At 42.9% G+C, this 18,696-nt stretch overlaps 1 protein-coding gene across 1 annotated transcript in view; it reads right to left on the reverse strand.

Moving 5' to 3' along the window:
• The window catches only part of STARD9 (StAR related lipid transfer domain containing 9), a 172,040-nt gene that overhangs the window by 61,344 nt on the left and 92,000 nt on the right, over positions 1-18,696 (reverse strand). Inside the window, exons 12-17 of the mRNA XM_040410985.1 lie at positions 18,110-18,310; positions 17,407-17,504; positions 14,717-14,794; positions 14,554-14,628; positions 10,284-10,463; positions 1,072-1,111 (exon numbers count right to left, since the gene is read on the reverse strand). Of these exons, the coding sequence (XP_040266919.1) occupies positions 1,072-1,111; positions 10,284-10,463; positions 14,554-14,628; positions 14,717-14,794; positions 17,407-17,504; positions 18,110-18,310 (672 nt within the window). The remainder of the gene's footprint in view (positions 1-1,071; positions 1,112-10,283; positions 10,464-14,553; positions 14,629-14,716; positions 14,795-17,406; positions 17,505-18,109; positions 18,311-18,696) is intronic.

Genomic DNA, 18,696 nt, shown 5'->3' on the forward strand with positions numbered 1-18,696 from the left:
CCTTCACCCACAGGTGCTGCGATCAGATTTGATCGCGGCACCTGAGGGGTTAAATCACAGGAGCGGCGCGATCGCTGCTCTCTGTCAGTGCAGCCGGGCACACGGCGCGTATGGAGCAGGGTCACTGCAGAGGCCCACTCCATACACCAGCGGGCGCATAACATATACATATATATATTTATGGGGTTAAGGGGTTAAGAACAGTAATTGTATTTTTTTTATGAATTTTACCCTGTCACTTTGAATCCGATACGGTTTAATTTGCACTTATCCCAGTATTTAAAATACTTTCATTCATGTACATGCAATTTATTATTTGTTAACTACCCTGAAGGGTTTACACATATTTCTGATACACTTCACTATGAGTATTGCAACCTAAATAAGGCTTGCAAAATTTCACAGGTCTCTATAAAAATAAAGGACTTGATTTTCACTGCTCAAAATACGTAGCCAATCCTGAAAATACTAAACAACATTGCAAGTACAAGGTTTTAGGTTATAGCAAAAAATGCAGGATCATGGCAGACAGAAGTCATGTAAGGCCTGGGCTACACGGAGACTTTTTATAGAGTAACTGATTGGTTTTAACTATTGAGCTACAGATATTAGAGATATTAACTACTGAATTGTTTGCAATCCAGTGGACTGCGGCTGTCACAATATGTCTTTTTACGATTATCACAGAATGAGCTTTAGTATGCAAGCATACCAATGCCAGTATTATTAATCAGAAGTAACTATGATGGTTACTGTGGTATCTGTACGTTACCGGTAAATTCATCAGGTACCCCATCTTCATCAAAACAATTACATAACGTCCCTTTATGGTATGTACTAAGAATCTACATAATTAGAAATTGTGCATTTCCCTTTAAGTACAACCCAGGTCATGTTAATTTGTTACAATCTAAAAGACGTAAAAAAAAAAAATCCAACCTGTTTTTTAAATCAGATTTTTTATAAAATGTTAATAATAGTACAAATAGCTCCACAGCAAACACCCCCATCCACCCTGAAACAGCAGTGAGTATATCATATACAAAAATGTTCTTTTTTTTTTTGTCTTACCTATATCATGATCACCATTCCCAATGTGTGTTGTTCCTTCCTAGATGATCACAGAGAAAGAAAAATCAAAGTCATCAATGAAGATGGAGAAGGGATTTGCTGAGAGATTTGCACCTCGAAATGCAGACACCTTACTAAGCAGAACACAGATACAGAAGAGGAGCCTTTGTCTGAGCACACACAATGTGAAACACAAGGCAATCCATTTTACCTTCTTGAGAAGAGGCAGGCAGCAGAGCCTAATGAATGCTAAGCAGAGATGACAAGAAAAGCTTCATCTACGAGCCAAGGGAAGAGGAAATGCAGACAGAGAGAGAGAAAGGAGGAGAGACAGCTTTAGTATACATAGTCAGGTTTCTAAACAGGCGTTCACCAAATAATGATGGGACCAATGAGATTAGCTGCAATTAGGTCAGGGCTATTCTCAAGGAATATTTACACACAGATCTCATAAATGTATGTAAGCAGTCTACAGAACATATGTAATAAACACGTAAACAGCCACACACTTCACATACCGTACACTAGACTGAAACACCAGGGAGGTATAATCAGTGCACTTCAATGGAATTATGTCTGAATTGCATTGGCATTGCTATGAGCACATATATTTTTGTAACTGTTTCAATTTCCAAATTATATGACCATTAATAAAACAGTATAATTCGTCTTGCACAAAAAAACGTAACTGCGTGCTATAGTGTGTGGTCAGCTTTGATGAAACTACACTTTAAAGAGGTATTCCCATTTGAGACAATGGAGGCCTATTGCTAGGATATGCCCCCATTGTCTGATAGGTGTGGGTCCCCCCCCTCCCACTCCTCTGGAATGTGCCTGCTGGGGGGGGGGGGGGGGGGGGACCGACAACTGGACAATTACAGTCAGGTCCATAAATATTGGGACATCGACACGATTCTAACATTTTTTGGCTCTATACACCACCACAATGGATTTGAAATGAAACAAACAAGATGTGCTTTAACTGCAGACTGTCAGCTTTAATTTGAGGGTATTTACATCCGAATCAGGTGAACGGTGTAGGAATTACAACAGTTTGCATATGTGCCTCCCACTTGTTAAGGAACCAAAAATAATGGGACAATTGGCTTCTCAGCTGCTCCATGGCCAGGTGTGTGTTATTCCCTCATTATCCCAATTACAATGAGCAGATAAAAAGGTCCAGAGTTCATTTCAAGTGTGCTATTTGCATTTGGAATCTGTTGCTGTCAACTCTCAAGATGAGATCCAAAGAGCTGTCACTATCAGTGAAGCAAGTCATCATTAGGCTGAAATAAACACAACAAACCCATCAGAGATAGCAAAAACATTAGGTGTGGCCAAAACAACTGTTTGGAACATTCTTAAAAAGAAGGAACGCACCGGTGAGCTCAGCAACACCAAAAGACCCGGAGGACCAGGGAAAACAACTGTGGTGGATGACCGAAGAATTCTTTCCCTGGTGAAGAAAACACCCTTCACAACAGTTGGCCAGATCAAGAACACTCTCCAGGAGGTAGGTGTATGTGTGTCAAAGTCAACAATCAAGAGAAGACTTCACCAGAGTGAATACAGAGGGTTCACCACAAGATGTAAACCATTGGTGAGCCTCAAAAACAGGAAGGCCAGATTAGAGTTTGCCAAACGACATCTAAAAAAGCCTTCACAGTTCTGGAACAACATCCTATGGACAGACGAGACCAAGATCAACTTGTACCAGAGTGATGGGAAGAGAAGAGTATGGAGAAGGAAAGGAACTGCTCATGATCCTAAGCATACCACCTCATCAGTGAAGCATGGTGGTGGTGGTAGTGTCATGGCGTGGGCGTATGGCTGCCAATGGAACTGGTTCTCTCGTATTTATTGATGATGTGACTGCTGACAAAAGCAGCAGGATGAATTCTGAAGTGTTTCGGGCAATATTATCTGCTCATATTCAGCTAAATGCTTCAGAACTCATTGGACGGCGCTTCACAGTGCAGATGGACAATGACCCAAAGCATACTGCAAAAGCAACCAAAGAGGTTTTTTTAGGGAAAAAAGTGGAATGTTATGCAATGGCCAAGTCAGTCACCTGACCTGAATCCGATTGAGCATGCATTTCACTTGCTGAAGACAAAACTGAAGGGAAAATGCCCCAAGAACAAGCAGGAACTGAAGACAGTTGCAGTAGAGGCCTGGCAGAGCATCACCAGGGATGAAGCCCAGCGTCTGGTGATGTCTATGCGTTCCAGACTTCAGGCTGTAATTGACTGCAAAGGATTTGCAACCAAGTATTAAAAAGTGAAAGTTTGATTTATGATTATTATTCTGTCCCATTACTTTTGGTCCCTCAACAAGTGGGAGGCACATATGCAAACTGTTGTAATTCCTACACCGTTAACCCGATTTAGATGTAAATACCCTCAAATTAAAGCTGACAGTCTGCAGTTAAAGCACATCTTGCTCGTTTCATTTCAAATCCATTGTAATGGTGTATAGAGCCAAAAATGTTACAATTGGGTCGATGTCCCAATATTTATGGACCTGACTGTATGTCCAGTTTCGGCCTCTTCAAAGGACAGCGCCGGAGATGGTGTGCCTAACAGGGACATGGGAACAAAGAGTTCCCATGCCCCTGTGTGTGGCTTACCTCCGGCGCTGTAATAACAGCGCCAGAGGTGTGCATCCGCTCCACAGGCGGGAAGATCAAAGGATCCCCCTGCCTGGAAGCGCGCTCTGGGATGAGCGGGCCAGCGCAGAGACGTCATATCGCCGCGCCGGCCCATGTGTCCAGCGGCACTACGCTCTTTAGATATTGAAGCCGGGCAGCCGAATCAAGAGGATCATCCCCTAGAAGAACGAGCACCCCTGGACAAATAGCATTATATCGGCTGAGTATATTTAATCCCTATAACCCTATACCACCAACGATTTTCCCTCATTAACCCTTTGGTCCCCATATTCCCTATAACTCTATACCACCAACGATTTTCCCTCATTAACCCCTGTGGCTCCTCTACATAAACCCCTGCTGCTGTCATGCAGTATTCCCTATAACGCATTAAGCCCCCCTGCATTTAACCCCTGCTCCCCTGGTACTCCCTGCAATACCACCCCTGCATTAACCCCTAACCCCTGTTCCTCCAACCCCTGTAATCCCTGTCTGCCCCTGCCCATTGACCCTTGAGACAGCCCCAGTTACTCTTATAGCTGCCCTGTAATCCTTTACCCCCTCACTGCTGCCCTGCCTACCCCAGCAGCAGCTGAGTGTGTGTTAACCAGGGCTGTGGAGTCGGTAGATAAATGCTCCGACTCCAACTCCGACTCCTCCTCCAACTCCTACATCTGACTCCGACTGTATTTAATATGCAAATGTATTTTATACATTCCTTGAAGGAAAGAAAGGCAACATACATGTCATTACCACAGAACTACTGGCTAGGAAGCTGCTGCCTTCTCCTTTGTGTGCTGATCTTCTGCTGAAGATAGGGCAGTGGGAGGATCCAGGAAGGGGCAGGGGAAGGGGCATTTATTGTAAAACATGATTTCCCTAGTAGAATCCCATAGTCAGGTTTAAAGTTTAAGCTAACAATCTGAGTTTACAAGTTTTTATAGCATTAGCTGAATGACAGCAGTTTTTCAAATGGTTTACAGCTTCAGTCTTGAACTATTGACTATCCATTCCCTTCACTTATACAAGTGTCTAGTCCTGCAAAAAACATATTTACTTTATCAGTTATCAGTGAAAGGCTAGGTTAACCATGGGCGTTGCGTTCCCTGTAACAGCGGAACACAACACAATGGAAAGTATTGCCGCTCCTTAACCCCTTAGGGACACATGACGTATCGGTACGGCATGTTTCCCGAGTCCTTAAGGACCCATGACGTACTGGTACGTCATGTGTTGTTCCGATCACCGCCGCCCAGTGATCGGAACACGGTACCTGCTCAAATCATTGAGCAGGCACCACGGCTAAATGCGCGGGGGGGTCCCGTGACCCCCCCGTGTCGGCGGTCGCCGCAAACAGCAGATCAATTCAAACCTGCGGTTTGCGGCTTTTACCCAGTGCGGCGGTGGTGCCATCGGGTCCCCATGCCGTGGGGGGGACCCGATGGCATGGAAGGCAACGTGATGCCTTCCTGAGGCATCTGCGCTGCCTTCTGGTGAAGAGCCTGTGAGATCCAGCCACCTGGATCTCACAGGCCCAGGAAGCTGTATGAGTAATACACACAGTATTACTCATACAGCCAATGCATTCCAATACAAAAGTATTTGAATGCATTGTAAAGGAATATACCCCCAAAAGTTCAAGTCCCAAAGTGGGACAAAAAAAAGTGAAAAAAAAAGTTTTAAAAATAAAGTCTCCCCCCCCCCCCCCCGCCAAAAAATTAAAAGTTTCAAGTAAAAATAAACAAAAACGTAATTTCCCCCAAATAAAGTAAAAAAAAAGTATACATATTAGGTATCGCCGCGTCCGTATCGACCGGCTCTATAAACATATCACATGACCTAACCCCTCAGATGAACACCATAAAAAATAAAAAATAAAATCTGTGCTAAATAAACCATTTTTTGTCACCTTACATCACAAAAAGTACAACAGCAAGCGATCAAAAAGGCGTTTGCCCACCAAAATAGTACCAATCTAACCGTCACCTCATCCCGCAAAAAAGGAGACCCTACCTAAGATAATCGCCCAAAAACTGAAAAAACTATGGCTCTCAGAATATGGAGACACTAAAACATGATTTTTTTTTGTTTCAAAAATTATATTATTGTGTAAAACTTACAAAAATAAAACAAAAGTATACATATTAGGTATCGCCACATCCGTGACAACCTGGTCTATAAAACTATCACATGATCTAACCTGCCAGATGAATGTTATAAATAACAAAAAATAAAAACAGTGCCAAAACAGCTATTTCTTGTTATCTTGCCTCACAAAAAGTGTAATATAGAGCAACCAAAAATCATATGTACCCTAAACTAGTACCAACAATACTGCCACCCTATCCCATAGTTTCTAAAATGGGGCCACTTTTTTGGAGTTTCTACTCTAGGGGTGCATCAGGGGAGCTTCAAATGGGACATGGTGTCAAAAAAACCAGTCCAGCAAAACCTGCCTTCCAAAAACCGTATGGCATTCCTTTCCTTCTGTGCCCTGCCGTGTGCCCGTACAGCGGTTTACGACCACATATGGGGTGTTTCTGTAAACTACAGAATCAGGGCCATAAATATTGAGTTTGGATTGGCTGTTAACCCTTGCAGTGCCATCCACAGATACCCCCATAACAGTGCCATCCACAGATACCCCATAATAGTGTCATCCACAGACCACCATTAGTTCAAAACCCACCAAAAGCACACCTTTTGGTTCAAAATATTTTTTTTCTTATTTTCCTCCTCAAAAACCTAGGTGCGTCTTATGGGCAGGTGCATCTTATAGGGTGAAAAATACGATAATTATTTATAACTTTTTGTGAATTGGGACATCTAAACTTTTTTTTTATTCCAACTAAAATCTAGTAGGAGTCGGAGTCGGTTCATTTTTTGCCGACTCAGACTCCAGGTACCCAAAATTGCCTCAGACTCTGACTCCACAGCCCTGGTGTTAACCCTTTGTTTCTCCCATAGGAATAGCTTAGAGCCAGGTTGGGTGGGCTGCTAATGTGTATGTGAGTGTAAAGTATAGATAGATTTTGGGGTTGAATATTGGAAGTGGGATTATGTTTAGTTTAGTTAGGTATTATATTGTGTTTATTACAGTGTTGTAGTGTTATTAGAATATTACTGTATTAAGGTGTGTCTATATACACTGCTCAAAAAAATAAAGGGAACAAAAAAATAACACATCCTAGATCTGAATTAATTATTCTTCTGAAATACTTTGTTCTTTACATAGTTGAATGTGCTGACAACAAAATCACACAAAAAAAAAAAAATGGAAATCAAATTTTTCAACCCATGGAGGTCTGGATTTGGAGTCACACTCAAAATTAAAGTGGAAAAACACACTACAGGCTGATCCAACTTTGATGTAATGTCCTTAAAACAAGTCAAAATGAGGCTCAGTAGTGTGTGTGGCCTCCACATGCCTGTATGACCTCCCTACAACGCCTGTGCATGCTCCTGATGAGGTGGCGGACGGTCTCCTGAGGGATCTCCTCCCAGACCTGGACTAAAGCATCTGCCAACTCCTGGACAGTCTGTGGTGCAACGTGACGTTGGTGGATAGAGCGAGACGTGATGTCCCAGATGTGCTCAATTGGATTCAGGTCTGGGGAACGGGCGGGCCAGTCCATAGCATCAATGCCTTCGTCTTGCAGGAACTGCTGACACACTTCAGCCACATGAGGTCTAGCATTGTCTTGCATTAGGAGGAACCCAGGGCCAACCGCACCAGCATATGGTCTCACAAGGGGTCTGAGGATCTCATCTCGGTACCTAATGGCAGTCAGGCTACCTCTGGCGAGCCCATGGAGGGCTGTGCGGCCCTCCAAAGAAATGCCACCCCACACCATTACTGACCCAATGCCAAACCGGTCATGCTGGAGGATGTTGCAGGCAGCAGAACGTTCTCCACGGCGTCTCCAGACTCTGTCACGTCTGTCACATGTGCTCAGTGTGAACCTGCTTTCATCTGTGAAGAGCACAGGGCGCCAATGGCGAATTTGCCAATCTTGGTGTTCTCTGGCAAATGCCAAACGTCCTGCACGGTGTTGGGCTGTAAGCACAACCCCCACCTGTGGACGTCGGGCCCTCATATCACCCTCATGGAGTCTGTTTCTGACCGTTTGAGCAGACACACGCACATTTGTGGCCTGCTAGAGGTCATTTTGCAGGGCTCTGGCAGTGCTCCTCCTGTTCCTCCTTGCACAAAGGCTAAGGTAGAGGTCCTGCTGCTGGGTTGTTGCCCTCCTACGGCCTCCTCCACGTCTCCTGATGTACTGGCCTGTCTCCTGGTAGCGCCTCCATGCTCTGGACACTACGCTGACAGACACAGCAAACCTTCTTGCCACAGCTCGCATTGATGTGCCATCCTGGGTAAGCTGCACTACCTGGGCCACTTGTGTGGGTTGTAGACTCAGTCTCATGCTACCACTAGAGTGAAAGCACTGGCAGCATTCAAAAGTGACCAAAACATCAGCCAGGAAGCATAGGAACTGAGAAGTGGTCTGTGGTCACCACCTGCAGAACCACTCCTTTATTGGGGGTGTCTTGCTAATTGCCTATAATTTCCACCTGTTGTCTATCCCATTTGCACAACAGCATGTGAAATTGATTGTCACTCAGTGTTGCTTCCTAAGTGGACAGTTTGATTTCACAGAAGTGTGATTGACTTGGAGTTACATTGTGTTGTTTAAGTGTTCCCTTTATTTTTTTGAGCAGTGTATATATATATATATATATATATATATATATATATATATATATATATATGTTTGTATAACCCTTTATATAGACATATATATATAGTAGTATTAGACATGTTATTGTATAATAAATTCCTTTTATTGTTCAAAGTACAGCGTGTAGTCTCCTATATCCCATACATGGGACCCGCACCTATCAGACAATGGGGGCGTATCCTAGCGATACAGTTAGGCTACGTTCACATGTCCTATATGCCTGTCTGACCACAATCCAGCATTTACTCCCAGAAAAAGATGCTGGATCACCGCCAGACCCCATTATATGCAATAGGGATCTGGCGGTGAACCGTAGAATCTGGCAATGCCGGATACGGTGGAATCCAGCATGCTGCTCTATCCCAACAGAGCCTGCTAGATCCACTGCCACAGATGGGAACGTACCATTATATCTACTACATTGCTGTGTACAGACTCACCTCCTTCTATTCAATAACTTCCAGTTTAACAAGGTGACGTCTGCCGTTTTGACATTCTCCCAAAGCCCCCGTCACCTCTGGCCCATCATTAAAGTGTACTTGACATTTTATAACACTTTCCACATATCATGGTAATATGTCAGAAGTTTAGATCGGTGGTATCAGGAAGCACGTAGTATAAGGGCTCATTGAAAGTCTGAGTCGGTACACTGCTCTCAGCTGAGCAGAGCCGATAAGAGGTGAGGAAGAACAGCTGGGCCATTCTGCCCCTTCGTTTTAGAAATCAGGTGTTTCAGCACCCAGACCCAAACAAGTGACAAAGCTGCACTGCTGTTACTAGTATGGCAATCAGTAGTTTCAAGAGGCTTTTTTCCTCTGTGGAATATAGTGGTTGATCCTCGGGGTCAATGCTGGGTTATGTTTCAGAGTGGGAATATATGTACTAATCTCCACTCAAAACTTCTACTTCACTGCTCCTTCTCTGGTAAGGTTTAGATATTCACCGAGTCTTAGCCCTGACTTACACTGGCTCTAGTTCATTACAATACAGTATTTTGCACATACAGGTTTCTGATATGCAATTCCAAGCCTCTTTGAAATACTGTGCTGCAGTCAGGGGTGGACTGGGATCTTAATGTGGCCCTCGAAATAAACCTAAAAGTGGCCCCATGTTGTAGGTGGGTCCAAAATGACAGAAGACAGGGCAACACAAACATGTAGGGACAACAGCAGCAGTCGGAGCCAGCAATACCTTAGTGCAGCACAAAATACTGCCCAAGAAGAACCAAATACTGAGTACCACAATAGCGCTGCCCCTGCTGTCTTAGGGCCCATGCACACAGCTGTTCCTTGCATTGGGGACCGCAATTTGGGGTTCCCAACGCACGGGCAACATTAGTGTGGATTCCGTAGACGGATCCAGACACATTCAACTTGAATGGGTCCCTGGTCCGTCAGCACGGCAAAAAAAGTAGCGCATGCACTATTTTTTGAAGTGCGGAGGCACGGACAGAAACCCCACGAAAGCACTCTGTAGTGCTTCCGTGGGGTTCTGTGCCTCTGTTCTGCATGGGCCTTCCGGATTGCGGACCCATTCAAGTGAATGGGTCCGCATCCGTGATGCAGGGTGCCCATGGCCGATGCCCGCATATTGGCGTGTGCATGAGTCTTTACTGTCCCGAGGACGGCAATACTGTTGAATTTAGGAAGTCACCTGGGTCCACCCTGGCCATAGTGGACAAAAAAGCAGAAACTCCATACTTGTCCAAATAGTATTTTAATTTAATTTTATAAGGTACTGTAGAGTGTCCAAGAAAGTTTGGTCTGGGTTGTGTATGTATAAATATGCGAATGTATATAGGGAAATACCATAGCACACACCTTGAGATAATAAATCACGACTCCAGTGCTGAGAATGTCATCATCCATTGCAATGAGGTGAGGTAACCCAGAGTCTATGGTCACCCTGGCTTTCCCCTCGTTGATATCCACGTTGTACTGCTCCATAAAAGCAGCTTTATCCGTCCACTTATCTGTCCAATCTTTGGTGAGCTGCTCAATCTGTAATCACATTGAAAACACAAAATATGCAGTTTGAATAGGAGTTTCACTCTGGTTTTATCTATGCAAAAGCCAATTTGGATGTAAGTGACTACAATGTCCAGACTGACATGTTTCTGCAATTTTAAATTATTCTACATTTTTCACACCAGCATCTGGATCTGAATACTTTTGTAATTGAAATTGCAATAAAAAAATGTAGCATAGTCACAGAGTTTTTCAATAAAATCTATCTGTATAGAGCCACCAGCTGTTTGTTCTTTTCCCTATTTCTCTGCCCACCTTGCCGAGATGGAGGCACATCCTCAGCTCCATCCGTAACCCGAACCACTTGAGACCGTGACAGGGAGAGTGATGCAGCAGAAAGGACACACCCCTTAGGCTACTTTCACACTGGCGTTTTGGCTTTCAGTTTCTGACATCCGTTCAAGGCTCTCACAAGCGGTCCAAAAAGGATCATTTTTGCCCTAATGCATCTGGAAAAGGATCCGCTCAGAATGCATCAGTTTGCCTCCATTCTGTTCTGAAGGCGGGCACCAAAACGCTGCCTGCAACGTTTTTCTGTCCGCAATGTGGTGCGGAGCCAGACGGATCCGTCCTGGCACACAATGTAAGTCTATGGGGACGGATCAGTTTTCTCTGACACAATAGAAAACGGATCCGTCCCTCATTGACTTTCAATGGTGTTCATGATGGATCCGTCATGGCTATAGAAGACATAATACAACTGGATCCGTTCATGACGGATGCATGCGGTTGTATTATGGTGACTGAAGCGTTTTTGCAGATCCATGACTGATCCGCAAAAAACGCTAATGTCTTAAACTGCCAGCTTGAAAAAAATCTATCAGAGCAATTGGAGCAATGAATGGGGAAATCTCTGGACCCATGTGAGGTACAGGGCTGGTTCTAGCAGATTGTCATGCACTATATGATGTCAAATTTTTTACATTAATGATGCCATAACCCACTTAAAGTATTTTTGTGGTTTAGAAAATATTTTTCTAAGCTGGCACAGCTCCAGCTCCACTGCTCCAGGTTCCCTCCAGATCAAAAGTGTGATGTGCCACCTACATGCACATCATCAATGTCAGCAAATTCACTGGCCTCAGCAGTGACGGGCATAAATGGCACGACTGCCGAGCCTCATCGGTCACATGCTATTCCGGCCACATAACCATTGAGGTCAGTGATTGGCCAGCAGCAGAGATGTGTGTGTAGACGGCATATCATACTTCTGGTCCAGAGAGATATTACAGATCTTCCTATAGTGTGCAAGCACGACCACCGCTGCTGTATTACAGGGTGGTCCTAACCCCTGGATACTAGCAGTGTATAATGTGATGGAAAAATGAATCCAGCCACATAATCACAATACATTAGGAAGTGCCTTGTATTAACTTTCGCTACATGATAAATGCCACTTGCTTAAGTGAGACAACCCCTTTAAGTCACTTCATATATTCTTCCTGTCTTGGCTCTTTTAACCCTTTCACCCCCTGAGTTTTCTTTTTGCGTTTTCGTTTTGCGCTCCCTGCCTTCCCAGAGCTATAACTTTTTTATTTGTCTGTTCACATAGCCAGATGAGGGCTTGATTTCTGCGGAACAAGTTGCACTTTCCAACACCACCATTTAATATTGCATATGATGTAGTGGGAAGCGGGGAAAAAAATCCAAATGGGGTGAAATTGCAAAAAAAAGCAATTCCACTACAGTTTTATGGATTTTTTATTTACAACGTTCGATATACGATAAAACTGACAGGTTACTTTTATTCTACAGGTCAGTACGAATCCTGTGATACCTTATATGTATAGTTTTGATAGTGGTAAAATAAAGTAAAAGTGGGGGGAATTTTTTATTTATTTTTTTGTCGCCTTATTTTGACCCCTATAACTTTTTTGTAATTAAGTGTACGGAGCTGTGTGGGGGCTCATTTTTTGCGGGGCGATCTGAACTTTTCATTAATACCATTTTGGGGTGTGTATGACTTTTTGATCAGTTCTTATTATTTTTTTTGTAGAAAATTAAGCGACCAAAAACGGCGAATCGGCCATTTGGACGCTTTTTTCCGTTTTGCCGTTTGCCATATTGGGAATATATTTTTATTCTATGGGCGTTTTCGCACATCGCGATACCCATGATGTGTATTTTTTTAATTCTTTTATTTTTAATTTTGGGAAAAGGGGGGTGATTTTAATTTTTATGGTGTTTTAAATTTTATTTTTGTTTTTTACACTTTTTTATAGGTCCCATAGGGAACTATAACATGCAATCATTAGATTGCTATTCTCATAGACTCCAATGTACTAGCATTGGAGTCTATGAGAAAATTGCTCGTTTCCTATGGAGCCCTATTACAGGCAAGGGCTCCATAGGAAATACTATGCAGCAGCCTCCTGTCATTCACAAAGACAGGGGCTGCTGCACACAAGCTCCGGCTCCTCCGATCGCCGCACGGGGAGCCGGAGCACCACTTGAAGTGCACGCTTTTGGTTTTCAGCGCGCTCAGATGCCGTGGTCAGGATTGACCACGGCATCTGAGGGGTTAAATGTCTGCGATCGCCATTACTGCCGGTTGCAGACATGAGCCGCCGGTGTTTGCTATAAGAAGCAGGCAGCCACCCGCAGCGCTCAGGAGCGGGCGCCATCTTTACAGACACGGCCAGCGCCGTACTATTACGTCGCTGGTCGGGAAGGGGTTAAGTTACTTTACCTAACCTCCTTTGTTTGGACTTTTAGCACAGCAAACAGCCTTGCTTAAAGGGGTTATCCCATGACTAATGTAAAAAAATGAAAATCAGACATCATACAGTACATGATAATCTCTTTCTAACAAAGCTAGAACCAGCCCTGTACCCAGGGTGAAACTGGGAACTTAAAGTGGCCCTGGCAAAAAAAACTAAACTAAAAGTGGCCCCATGTTGTTGGCAGGTAAAATTGACAGAAGACGAGACAACACGAGTAGGCAGAACCAACACAAGTAGGCAGGGACAACAGAAGTGGGGGGTGGCAACAATACCATAATGCAGCACCCCAGCAGAACCAAATACCACAGTGCAGCACAAAATACTGCTGCCTCGTTGCAGTATTCAACTGTATCACTGTCCCGAAGACCGCAAAAATAAGCCCTCATTTGGCTATGTGAATGTAAAATTTAAAAAGTTATAGATTTTGGAAAGTAGAAAGATAAAAAAAAAAAATGAACAGCACAAAACTGTACTATAATGTCCCAAAGGCTGTGACTTTGGCCAAAGTGAAAGATCACTATGTAGCGCTGCATGTATCACAAGTAATGTACCGTAAGTGAACTGGGTCACTTTGCAGTGATAGATTTTTTGCAAATGTCAGGTCACAACTTGTGGATTGCAACATGACCCCATTCAATTCTATTACGTTCTGAAGCTGCGATACACTGCGATCTTTGGTCATATGGCGTGTAAGACACCATGTAGCCCCAGTCTATGGGCTCATGCACATAAATGGATTTTTTGTCTGCATCTGATCTGCATGTTTTGCGGGTTGGATGTGGGCACATTCACTTCAATGGGGCCGCAAAATATGCAGACACAATGTGTGCTGTCGGCATCCGTTTGTCCGTTTCGTGGCATTCGCAAAAATATAGAATATGTCCTGTCTACTGTACGGACAAGGATAGGAAAGTTCTATTATGGGCCCAATGTTCCGTAAAATGCGGAACGCACACAGCCAGTATCTGTGTTTTGTGGATCTGCAATTTGTGGACCACAAAAATGGCAACAGCCGTGTGCCTGAGCCCTAATACTAAGATAACAGAACAAGGCAGTATTTCTTCATTAAGGGCCCTCTACCTTTACCAATTTTATGTAATTTTTTTGTCTGTCCGATCTGGAACCTATCAGGTCTCATTGAAGCCAGAGTAAAGAAATTATAATGTATTTAAAAGTCAGGACTTTTAATAGAAACATTCCACTAGTGACTTTCTCTTGATAAACAGTGACAGGTTACGTCAGTGGTAATTATTTACACTTTCAGTGCAATAAAAAAAAAAAATAATAAAAGCTCTAAAATCATGTAATACATCACTAACCATGTAAGATTACACATTTACCTTTAGTTCATTTAGCAAAACCAGTTCTGTTAGGTTTCCATCTCGTTCCTCATTAAAAGATGGACTAATGGTTCTCTGTATGGATAAAAATTTGACAACATATATTACAAATGTATATAATACACACACAGCAACACTAAAAGGACGAATTAGAAGACTGTACCATTTCAAAATTCCTCAGCATGGCCTTTAATCTATTAATTTCTTCCCTGAGCTCTCTGATCAGTTTTACATTAGCATCCTGAAAAAGAAATAAGATCATGTTGTAAGAATTTTTTGTATTGTTAAACAGATTGCCTGGACTAACAATATTGACATCCTTAGGATAGATCATCAATATCATACTGATAGGGGTCCGACTCCCGACAGCCCCACTGATCAGTTATTTTAAGAGCCCCCAGTGTTTGTGCGATCGCCACTTCCCCATTAATGTTTACCTGTACGCTGTCTCCCTTTTACCGATGGTGCAGTGTAATTATAGCTTCCTCTCACACGCACTTGAATGGGACAAACAGATGTTATTATACTGCACCACCACTACAAGGGAGACAGCATGGAGGTGAACACTGAAGAGGGCGCAGGGCTCACATGAGTGCCACAGTCCATTCAAGCAACTGATCGGCGGCAGTGCTGGGAGTCGGACCCTGAACGATCTGATGACCTACCCTGAGGATAAGTTCTCAATATCTGTAGCCCAGACAACCCCTTTAAGTGTTCATAGGACAACTAAATAAAACATTCAACTGTACCAAGTATGTAGAATGTGTATAATTATCCCATTAATGACCCACAGTACAGCTTTTTATGGTAGTCTTTTAAGGACTTGAAAGATAAAGTAATATAAAAAATTAAAAAACATATCTTTTCTGATCTTTTTGGGACACAATAAAAAGATAAAAGTAAAAAGGTTTTTTTGGAGACCAGGAACCAATGGTCAGGGTGCTGGGCATGGTGTTAGAATGGCATTCCGAATCCGGCACCAGGCTACTGTCTCCACAGCTCTTGATCCCTGCTGGACTGGAAGTGGCTGTCCACAGTGTTGTTCCTCCACAGGTCACAGCTGAGGCCATTGACTGGCTGACAGCAACGACATGCATGTAGATGGCAAATCACACTTCCAGTTCAGTGAGGACGGAAGCTATGAAGTGTGGAAGTGGAGTTATGTTTTAATATATGCAAATTAGCCTCTAGGAGCAATGGGGGCGTTGCCATTACACCTAAAGGCTCTGCAACTGCCATGCCCTTTCTACTTTGATTGACAAGGCTAGGGAGGAGTAATCATCAAGTTTACACTGCCTGGCCCTGTCAGTCAAAGTGGAGAGGTTATAGCAGTTGCAGAAAGAGCTGAGACTAGGTGTAACTCTGCAGTTTAATTAACAGGGCCAGACAGGCATGCTGATGTTTTTACTGCCTGGCCCTGTCAATCAAACTAGAGAGGGAGCAGCAGTTGCAGAGAGAGCAGAGCCTCTAGGTGTAACAGCAATGGCCTCATTGCTCCTACAGGCTCATTTGCATACATTAAAACAGAATTTTTCTCAGCAATGCGGGCACATATAAACATGGGACCAACACAGATGTCTTCAGCTGCCAAGTGCACATGTAACAGGTCAGCCAGTGTCATAGGTACAGATCTGCTGACAGATGTCCTTTAAGACTCAAAACTAGTTATAGTAAAACACACCTGTTGTGTGAAAAGCATCATATAGGAAAAAATAGCAGCAAACGATCCTACTTCTAGTAAAGATAACACAGCCAATTCCGGTTTACTTTATGGCGTCTGATATTAGACCACATATTATTTTGTGACCATTAATCACCTAAAAGTAGGTGGTCACATGTAGATAGCCGCAAATATAATATGCAATTTTAAGTCCACAAACTAGTGACACTAAACTAACTGAATGAGGCAACGAAGACCTGAGACATTACTAAACCTTTCCCATAATCTAAGGAAGGAATACGTAGCGTACCTCTGTGTCGCCACCTCTCCAAAAATCTTGGTCTAAATGTGGCAGATAGTGGCTGCCACATTTAGCCTATAAGGTTCAGGGGGCTCCTCATCACCCCAAAGGTAGGGGTCTGAGAGAAAGGACCCTCCCGGCTATCAGTCATTTATAGAAGTTTATGCGGATATGCCACAAATGTCTTTGGTGGAATAAAAAACGCAAAGAGGGTCATTCTTTAAAACCAGCGTTTTAGATGCCGATCTTAATAAAGCCCCAGCACCGGATCGCCGAAGTTATGAAGAGGCGCAGGCCTCTCTATAACTTCGGCGTATCCAGCGACGCTTCTAAATGTAAGACATCTTCCTTGCTGTCTTACATTTAGACCATTTTCTACAAATAAAACAGGCGTAGAAAATGATGAATGAGACGGCCTTGCCGGCCCGTCCCCGCCATGCCCACTTTTTTAGACCTGGCGTGAGCGGAAAGAAGTCGCAATCTGCGCCTGAAATAAGCCTAATATAGACATATTTCAGGTTAATAAATGACCCCAAAGTTGCTACAGTACGTGTGTAATACTCAAAGCAACAAACAATTTGAAAAGCAAGTTCAAATGTATCTATGGGGTGTATCAAATATAGACCTATATAAAAGGCTTCAAGATCCTTTTACAAGACTTTCTTTCATAGACGTCTACATTGTTTCACACACAATGGTTTCTTCCGCAGTCAATGCTTCTAGTCCAATCTAGGGCACTGAGACAAAAGAACTTTTTATTCCAACATGTTTATCCACGGTCAAGCAAAACAACGGCAGAACTGATCTTAATCCATGAAATGCAGCAGTAGACATAGTCAAAATCAAATCTCGTGATTATATTTATACATAGGCAACACTTAGCAATACTTGCCTCATTCACTCTGGGTTTATTGATGATGTTTTTGGCATTTGACGCATAGCGCAAGGTGCTTATAGTTTCATTGTAGCTGCTACTTGCTGGAGACACAGCTGAAATAACCATATTAACATGTAATAAAGTATAATCATGTAATCAAATCATGTAATAAACCATAAATACAGAACAGATGGAAGTCTAGACAGGGACTCTAAAAGTAATTCTGTTCATGAATAATTTCTAAAGCAGATACAGGGTACAGCACTGTCTGCAGCAAGCACTACCTTACAAATCTACCGTAGTTCTCTTTTCTAACCACAATCTTATGTAAGTTACTAAAATACACTGCAACATTACAAAAAAGTAGTATAGACAGTCAGTGTAAATCTCCTAAGATCAGCTAGTGACGGAGCTGTCTACATGTCCTCCAACCTGCATGGAAATTAATTTGCTTTCTACACTTTAATATGAATGTCCAGATTGTAATGCAATATTTTTGGGTCAAAAATCCTACGCTGATTATTTCATAACATATCGCTAGATCAGTCTGCGCTCGGTTTTTCCCCTAAAAGAAAATCCATCTGCCTGCTGACACCACTAGGGGGAGCTTTGGGCATTACTGTATACTGATTATAAACTGAATTCAACAGTATGCAATAAGCATGAATTAGTGATCATTGTATGCAGCAATAATTTTAAATGTAAATGGGTAACTTACTGGCAATCATTATCGTTTTTGAGTTTCCCCCAAGACTGTCCTTTAAAAGCCAAGTCAGAATGGAATCTCTGTAAGGCACAAATGGCTGCCGCTTTGATCCAGTTGCACTGCTTCCTGAGGGGCTGCTTGGTATCCCGCTGTCTCCATCACTGAGGATGCTGTTGATGCTTTGACAGCTACTACTCATTTGGGAATTCTGAGCTACAATTAACAAAACATTTATACTTTTAGATATTACTGGTAGGTAATTAATTAAAGGGGTTGTCCCAGATTTATAAAAAAAAAAAAAAAAAAAAAAAAGGCGGATACAGCCAATATTGGCATTCGGCCTAATTGAAGTTAACTGGGAATAACTGCATTTTTAGACACAGACCATGGACAAGAGTCATGCAGTATCAAACCCCCCACACCCAAAAAACAAACAAAAACATTTTTAATGTTTTAATCCCAGACACGTTTTACATAATTAGACAACCACAGACCATGCTAGTCAGGCAGTCTATTAGGCTGTGTCTGCTATAAATGTTAGCCCCCAGCTACCAAGGCTGTTAGTGGCAGAGGGACCTCGTCTCCCCAACTGCCTAATA

Source organism: Bufo bufo, chromosome 11, assembly GCF_905171765.1.
Source record: "Bufo bufo chromosome 11, aBufBuf1.1, whole genome shotgun sequence".
NCBI lineage: Eukaryota > Metazoa > Chordata > Amphibia > Anura > Bufonidae > Bufo > Bufo bufo.